At 39.7% G+C, this 9,334-nt stretch overlaps 1 protein-coding gene across 1 annotated transcript in view; it reads left to right on the forward strand.

Annotated features, from left to right (window-relative positions):
* The window catches only part of TAFA3 (TAFA chemokine like family member 3), a 79,288-nt gene extending 76,651 nt beyond the window's left edge, over positions 1–2,637 (forward strand). Inside the window, exon 5 of the mRNA XM_056844511.1 lies at positions 1,974–2,637. Within this exon, the coding sequence (XP_056700489.1) occupies positions 1,974–1,985 (12 nt within the window). The 3' untranslated portion in view covers positions 1,986–2,637. The remainder of the gene's footprint in view (positions 1–1,973) is intronic.
* The last annotated feature ends 6,697 nt before the right edge of the window (positions 2,638–9,334 follow it).

The raw sequence follows: 9,334 nt of genomic DNA on the forward strand, positions 1-9,334 counted from the left end.
GACAGAGTGGAAAGTGTAATGAATGTTTCTGCTTTCCAAAGACCATGTGCATTCAGATTCCGTAGGACGCAGTGTTTCTCTGGAAAATAAGGATGCAGGTCTGACCTTCCTCTATTTCTGCATGAACCATCAGAGTTCCAAAAAACATGCCTTCTGTGAGCTGCTTTCCCCGCAGGCTGGCCATTTCAGTCTCTGCATTAAAGCAGATCACTTTGGTTTATTCTGTCCTCTTTGATGCCTAAGATATAACAGCTACCACATTTACTAGCTGGGCAGTTGAATAATGAGCATATCTTCCCTCCTTAGCTGTGGGTCTCTCTCCAATGTACAAATTGAATTTTTTTTATGGTCTCAGTTTGATCTCTCTGCCATTTTGTGATGGATTTGCTAAATTGTTCCTGCTGAATCTCTCTCTTGCTTGGCATGCACACAAGGCCAGGGAGAGAATTTAAATAGCAATATTTCAGATGCATCCATGGTTCTGATGGCTGCCTTAACAGAAATCACTAGTCCTACTGTGAAATCTGTAAGAAAGGACATTGTAATGGGTAAATAGGGTATGGAATGTCTGAAGGCTGTAAAATCATCCACAGTCATCAGCGTTTCAAAGGCCGAGGCACAATTTTCAGGCTGCTACTTGGGGAGGAGAATTTGTTTAGATTACTTACTGTACACCATGCATGTGGAATGAAAGAAGGCAGGTACTGGGTCCTTACAGATCTTTACCTTCAGAGCAAAGAAATCTTTAACTCTCACCACTCCTCAGAGCTGTCCTTAATGATTTCTCCTGTGGAATGCACATGCACTTCTGTTACTTTTTTCCCCCAAAGGCTTGCACACCTCTGACTTTCTTTGCAGATAAAATGCCCAATGTGTCTGCATTCAATTAATTTTAATGTAAAAAATTAGCTTACATATTGTCTGTTAGAAAGGTCACTTGAGGTAATCTTGAAACTGGAGGGTCAGAAGAGTTTGAGGGCATTAATTTTTAAAGCAATTTTAATATTTAAAACATTTGGAATAGATTCCCTGTTCGCCTGATCTGAAGTAAATCCTGATTGTTCCATTGTCTTGGCTGGTGTGTTGACTCCTGGGTGCCCGTGGACATGTTAAATCTGACTGTGTGGTCTTCCTTATTGCCTCTTTCCATATAACTTCCAAGAAAAGTATATTCCTTGTGAGCACAAAGCAGCAGACATACACAGTATTGGACTACTTTATATGCTCTGCAAATCTGCAGTAAAGTGGTTTTCATATGTAAGATAAATTAAATGGCTAGATGAAGTATCCTTTTTCTTGGAGATGATTGCACTAGGCTGTCTTGAGGTGCCTTCCAGGCTTATGGTTCTATTGGATGTGATTTTTAATGGAAGGAGCTAGATTTAGCTATATGAAGTGAAAATCTATTGAACCTAGGAATGGAACATTGAATGCTTTCAGTGCCTACTTAGTATATTGGATGAAATAGCCTGTTGCCTACAAAACCTAGCGCTAAAATTCACGTGGTAGTTTTTAAAGTATTTCAAGATTGTTCTTGTGGCTTTTATTGCAGCAGACAAATACGGCTAGTAGTCCAACACATAAGAGGCTTCCTCCTTTGATGAATATTCTTTCCAATCAGAAACAATTTGTAATCTTTAGGAACTTTCTCAGGATTTTGCCCCTCCCCTCCAAACAAAAAATTATAGCTTTTTCAGGGAGTTACGCCCATAATTCATGTTCCAAAGTTTATTGATTTGTAAAAACTATACCATGGTAAATGGAACCGGTTCACCTGCAGGGGGTTCTCCATTGTGCAGTCCATGCATTTGCAAAGGATAAGCATACAGAGTGACTCCCCATGGAGCTGAATAGAAAAACCCATTTGTGCAATAGCTCTATATGCTTTGGAGTATACATGAGGCCCTGTATTAATGGAAATTATAGCATAGGCCAGCAGAAGTCTTGTCTGATTCATTCTTCTTTGTTTGCAGGTCACGCGGTAGGTCTGGGAAGATCTACCCTTCTCTGACAGGACCTGCATCGACATGGCCGGCACTGCAGAAACGGCACACCGTGGCTTTTGTTCAGGTGCAAGAAGTTTCCTGCAACACTGGAAACAGGAGGACTTCCTTGGCACAGGATAGAATGAAATTGTGTTGGTATAGGATGGCTAATCTTCATGGGCACTTTATTGTTCTTCCACTAGTACACCTGCCAAGGGAATGGTGCCACAGTTTGCTCCCTCCTGCTAGAACAGCACCAAGGATTACAGAAAGGCAACTGGCACACCTGCCTGGGCAGAGCTCTTGGAAAATATCCCTTGTTTATGAAGACAAAATGTTGCACCAATGACTGATTCAGTGCAGCCTCTGAGGTATTTAACATCAATTGCTACTAAGTCTACAATAATGGGTCTTGAGTGCATCACACAAACTTCCTTCTGCTCCACATTTCTCCTCCATATCATGGATGTACCTGCGGAAAAAATGCATTTCTTCCCCTTTTGCTCAATGAAATGTTGGAGTCATATAGAGTCTCTTGATGGCTACAGAGAAAAAGCAGATTTCTTTCCTTTTATTTCTCCTGTGTCTGTAGGTTGGCTATGATGATTGCTAAGAGAATCAAGATGTTGAGTGGGTGTTGGAATTTACTGTTTAAAATAAAATTAGTGCTTTTAATGAGATCTTCCCAATTTATGTTTGTGTGGTTTTCATAGCAAACAGGCTTGGAATTAGGGTTCTGGAAACAGTGATCTCTAAGTGCTATAAAAGGAGAGGAACTCCAAGGAAGACCATGCAGTGGCTCCAGTACTGATCCAGATACTGTTTCAAATTCTGTATCAGGAGTATAGAAGACTATATGATTCAGACAAAAAATGTATTTCGCCTTGCTGTGAATACCAGAGACCTGATGAGAGCAACTATCCATAGTGTGTTCTAATTTGGGGGCGAGGTAGGGTGTTTGAGAAACAAGAAATGTCCTCTCATGGTCTCCCCACTCCCTTTTCTCCTTGTATAGTAGTTACAATTAATTATGCTAATAGTCTTCTCTGTATTTTCATAGATACAGGAATAACATTATTTCTGACATCCATAATAGAATTTGCACTTACTACAGCAGTTGAGGGAAAGTCTTTCTCTTAGCTTTGTTGTATCTGGTACAGTCTGAATCTTACTTGGAGGCCTGAGGTTAGCTTACTTACATTTAGCATTAAATACTTTATCTGGCAACTATAATGAACGCAGATCCCTTTCAGAACCCAAATTATTGCTTTCTGTAATCTGATCTCCAGACAATAAAATATTACCTGCCCTGTGTCAAACTCTCCAGTTCATGTTTCTGTTGCTCTTTCTCTTAACATCAGAAGAGGGAAAATCCCACTTCATTAGAGAGGCATAGAGAAGAGGTGTATCTGTGGTGAAATTAATCTCAAGTTTTGATGCACAAATAGAAACGCATATTCAGAACCTACTTAGCATTCTTTATAGCAGACATGGAAGGAGAAAGTTTTCTGTAGCCATGAGTGGTTATTTCCATGTGGGCTGTTTGAATTCACTCCTAGTTATTTAATATTCACAAACACTTCTGTATGTTTTTTTTTTATTACAACTGCATTGATTCATGGAGATTTTGTGGGTGAGGATGAGAATGGTTGCATCTCATGCCATCCCATGCCAAGTATAACCCAAAGTGAACATCGGACATTGACTAACATGGAAAATGTTTCAGGAATACTCAGAGAATGGAGAAGCAAACAGAACTGCGCCTCCGAGACTCTGCCCTGCCCTGTCCTGTTTTGCAGTGGCCTGGCCTCCATGCTGTGACAGTACAACTTGCTGACTTGGTTATCTAAATGTTTTTTTTTGTAACAGACTATGTTATACCTGCTTCAGATGCGATGTAAATACCAGACTGTGAAATATTAAAGTTCATTTTAATCTCTGCAAAATGATTTGCTCATTTAAATTAGCTGAGGGAGGGGTGTTCCTTTATGTCCCATGGGGATCCCTTTACTTACAAGTGCTATGCCCACTGTAGTGGGATCAAATCCATATTTTATTAAGGCGACCGTTCTTGAACAGAATGCTGTGGGAATAAGAGATGTTGCTTTGGAATAAAGAATGCACAGATTTGTATTAGATCATGTTTGCCACCCTCATGCTTATTTGAGCCATATCATATTTGGGGGTCCTTTTGTCCCCAAAGGCATATTTTTACACTTACACTGAATCCTGTATGCCAATCTATTACACATCTACCCAGTTTGTAGAGATCTTTCTGGAGTGTATTCTCAACCTACTTGGGACTTTACCATCCAGGATACGTTGTCCTCTACCTTTTCTTCCAGATCATTTTTGAAAGGCGTATTCCAGATCATTTTTGAAAGTTGGAGTAGTTCAGTTTAACTCCTGTTTTAAAAAAATAGTTTTTCAGTCATCTTTTTCTCTTTTTTCCCCACCAGTTATTGATCTCATGATTCTTAATTTTTCTTAGAACCTTGTGAAAAGTATTTTGTCTGATCCAGGAGGTGCCATAAGAGCTATTGGCAAATCACCATTTCATATCTTCACTCACTGCAGAGATCTCTAAGGATCACTCCAAACTGTATGAATGAGCAACAAAATGCCAAATGAGGCTGATGTAAGTGAGTGTAAATCCTAGCTTCATATATACACTGATGTGGGTTAACTGGTGATGACTTGCCATAGGGTTAGATCCCGTGAATCCATTCTGCTTACAGCACAGCCTTCCTCTAGTGCAAAGAGGCTTCTACCAGTGTAATATGGCTCTTCTGCTGGAGTGATGCTCCTTGTGCTGGCTGTGGAACAGATCTCTGGGATCCAGCACCAAGGGAATAGCTTGATTAAGCTGATATGAGGCAGCCATGAAAAATGCAGATGTCCTTTACACCTTTATAGCAATCTATTGTGTGTCCATATTTGAATACAGTGTACAGTTCTGTCTCCCCTTCAATCTTAAAAAAAAGATATCACAGTGCTGGAAGATGCACACAAGGAGCAAAATGAACAAGGGGTTTGAACCTGAATTGTAGTAGATGCAGGAAAAACAACAGAAATGTACTTCACATAATGAATTTATAGGATTCACTGCCACAAGATATGATGACAGTTAAAGTTTAGATGGCTTGAGAAGTGGACTATACACATTTATGTAAGTCTATCAATAGATGTTTAGCTTGTTATCTGAATGGGAATTGTTCAGAGGCAATATACCTCTGAACACCAGGTATGGAGAACAACGGCAGGCTGTTGCCTTTATGCTCTATTTTTGGGCTTTCAAGAAGCATCTGATTGACAATTGGGGCAACATTAGATAGACTTTTGGTCAAATCCAATGGGGGATTTCTTTGCTTAAGAATTCCAACCTTGTATAATGCTGTGAACCAAGTTACCTGGAATGGACTCATTTATTGGAATCACCCTGCATCTTTTGGCTACTCTCAGTAGGACTTCTTTCAAATTGATTGTGTTTTTGGTTTAAGGTATTCTCTATGTCTTCTGTTTGGGTTCTGAGTACAATTACAGTATGTGCCATATTACCACATTTTCATAATTTCTGCATCGGCATGAGCTTTAATTCAGACTTGTGCACAGAGTGGGGAAGAGGGACTTTGGAGAATAGCTGAAATGTGTGTGTGTGTTAAGTGCCGTCAAGTTGTTTCCGACTCATGGTGACCCTATGAATCAATATCCTCCAAAGTGTCCTATCCTTAACAGACTTGCTCAGATCTTGCAAATTGAGGGCCGTGGCTTCCTTTATAGAGTCAATCCATCTCTTGTTGGGTCTTCATCTTTTCCTGCTGCCTTCAACTTTTCCTAGCATGATTGTCTTTTCCAGTGACTCTTGTCTTCTCATAATATGTCCAAAGTATGACAGCCTCAGTTTAGTCATTTTAGCTTCTAGGGTCAGTTCAGGCTTAATTTGATCAACCCACTGATTTGTTTTTTTGGCTGTCCAGGGTATCCATAACACTCTCCTCCAACACCACATTTCAAAGGAATCTACTTTCTTCCTATCAGTTTTCTTCATTGTCCAGCTCTCACACCCATACATAGTAATAGGGAATACGATGGCATGAATTAACCTGATCTTGGTTGCCAGTGACACATCCTTACACTTAAGAATCTTTTCTATCACCTTCATAGCTGCCCTTCCCAGTCTCAATCTCCTTCTGATTTCTTGGCTACAGTCTCCCTTTTGGTTGATGATGGAACATAGCTGAAATATGTCCCTAATAATAGTAATTTCAGCCTGATGTGTTCATGAGGATTTACTTGATGTTTTGTATTTTTTTTTTAACAAAATACAATCCCAAAAGAAAAAAGCACAGAATAACAACATCAATACAACAACAGTAGCCACCAACAAACAAAACAAAACATAGCTACAATTGAATCATTATTGATTGAGGGCTTAATATTTGATACATATTCTTGTATAATTTGCAATTACAGATATGAGAGGAATACTTTAATGGCATAGGTGATTCAAAAGAGGGGGGGAGATCATTATATTTTTAACTTTAATTCCTCTTCCATAATTTACGCAATGGCTTGGATGTGTGCTGAATATCTTTCTCATTTGTGTATGAAATAAAATCATGCCACATTTCATAAAAGTCTGTTATATTGGCTATACCATTGCTTACTCTAAATTGGTGTGTCAGTTTTTCTGCTATAGCTATTTGCCACAATTAAGAGTACCAACAATGTAATGTTAAGGATTCTGCCGTTTTCCAGATGCTTTGTATTTATAATTACCATCAAGAATAAGGGAGTTCACTAATAGGGAGTTCCTATTACTTCCATACAGCACATTGAGGTAACAAAATTTCCCCCAGCAGCTCAACATATGATTATAGCAGCAGTGAAACAAATTAATTTATCTCTTTGCCTGACTGTTTTTCATTCCTGGCTTTCCCCTGGATTCTAGAGAGTGGACTGTGTTCACTATGTGGGAAAATTGAGGCAATTTGCATGTACTGAGATGCCAACATCTTACTGAAACACTTTGCAAATTCGTAACTGCTCTTGGGAGATTTGGCTAAAGTGTTAAGCTTGTGTTAATTTCATTAATCTTTGAGGCAGCTTTTAAAGTGAGTTAATGGGCCAGTGAACAATCAGGGCTTTGCTAAGCCTCCACATGAGTAAATGCGCTTAGAGAGTAACATTAGGCTGACTGTGTGTAAGTCTATAATACGTCAAAACATACTGTATTGTATGAGTCTGAAATATATATTGAGAGAAAGTAAGAGTTTTATAGAATAAGATTCCCAGATGGGAAATTCTTTCACTTGCTTTGTGCTACATTTTGTAATGTGTCCAACAACACTTGTGAAGAATAGGTTAGTCACTAGTGGCTAAATTATTAAAATGTTGCTTGGAAAGTCTGAGTAATTGGAAATAATTGGGAAAAATGTTTACAGCTTGCAGACAAGGGCATTGAAAGCAGTACCAAGTAGGAAGTTGAAGCAAGTCTTCTAGAAAGTGCAGACTGTTGATATATGATGCTATAAGTGATTGTAATTTCACATACCCACTGATGAAGTCTGAACTAGCTGCGACTCTAGGTGTTGTGGTGGAAAGAATCCTAATACCAGCATAGAAATCTACTTTTTATTATTTACTTATTTATTTCAATTTATATCCCACTCTTCCACATCAAAGCCGGGCAAAAGAGGTGGTACCTGTGGTGACAGCGCCAGTAGCCAGCCAGTCTCAGAATATACATAGAGATGAAACGTAACCATTGCTGCCCTCAACCATAAGCCTGGCAGAACAATTCCACCTTACAGGTCCTGCAGAATTAGGAGAGATCCCGCAGGACCCTGGTCTCCACAGGCAAAGTGTTCCACCGGGGGGGGGGGGCACAACTGAGAAGGCCCTGGCCCTGGTTGAGGCTAGCCAGACGGACTTTGGGCCAGGGACCACCAGGAGGTTTTGCACACTGGAATGTAGGCTCCTTGGGTGGACATAATGGAAGAGGCTTTAAAGGTTAACAACAGCACCTTGAATTTGATCAGGAAGCCAATCTGGAGGCAGAGCAGCTGGCAGAGTACTGGTATCATATATATCCTCTAAGGTGTCCAATTTTGCATATCTGTTTTCTGCATGCCTCAGTAATATATACAGTAGGAATACATCGCCAGAGGGGCCTATGATGTGGCTACTTCCCATACCAATACAACTTGCTCCAGGGGAAGGCGGAGATTGACATTGGGATATAAATTGTCATATGCCTGACTCACATGGTCCCTGAATTACACACATTATTGGAATGTAATTATTTTGGGAGGGGTCAAAGCTCAGTGGAACTGTTTGTTTTGAATGCAGAAGGTCTCCAGTTCAATCCCAGAATCTCATGAAGAGGATCAAGTAGCAGATGACGTGAAAGACCTCTATGTGTAGACTCTGGAGAGCTGCTGCTAGCCAGAGCAGACAACTCTGACTTTGATTGACCAATGGTCTGACTCAGTATAAGGCAGCTTCATTTGAGAGTAGTAAAAAGCAGCAACTGGGGAGCTTTGGTAACATAAGCATTGACAGTAAAGGGTGAGAGCTGGATGCTTGTTTCATTGGTTAATTCTATGAGCTCGAGGTTGAAAGCATATATGTAATTGGTGAAGAAGAAAATTCTCCAAGAGAGGGTAGCCAGTTAGAAATGATTGTGAGTCAGCCAAAAATTCAAGAACCAAAGCTGGCATCTAGAGATTTTGCTCTAAAAATATAGTTTTGGAATTCATGCATTAATTTATTTCAGAGAAAATACGTGCAGGATAGAGTTAAGGGCTGTTTTAAAAAGTTAAGGGAGAAAAAGGATACCTAATGACCAGAGATGAGCAGAAGATGGAAAAGAATCAACCTTCTGGCAAAGAATGGGCTCAGGAAAGTTCTTGAATTTTTAATTTACACTTTGAACTCTGTGTTGCTCTGGAGTCTAAATAAATCTTCCCAGAAGAGCAATTAAATGGAATGACAGAGTCTTACTGCCCGATTTGAGGGGAAATTAAAAATGACACAGGGAGAATGAATGTCTGGTTACAGACAACTGAACCTACACCATAAATGATTCCTATAAAATAAGATGAACTATGAATATTAATTTTTGGTTTGTTCACTTATGGAGTGTGGAATGGAATATGAAAACAGGAAAATGCAAGGCATGTTAATGTCAGTAGCAGCCTGTTCCAGTTGCTATTGAAAATTTCAGCCCAAGAGCTCAAAATCAGTTGGACGTGATAGCATTTGAGAACAATCCTAAACAAGTCTACTCAAACGTTCCATTCCATTCGATGGTCCTTAATCCTAGGAAACTGTTCTTAGGCTTGCAG

Source organism: Euleptes europaea, chromosome 2 (genome assembly GCF_029931775.1).
Source record: "Euleptes europaea isolate rEulEur1 chromosome 2, rEulEur1.hap1, whole genome shotgun sequence".
In the NCBI taxonomy this organism is placed as follows: Eukaryota; Metazoa; Chordata; class Lepidosauria; order Squamata; family Sphaerodactylidae; genus Euleptes; species Euleptes europaea.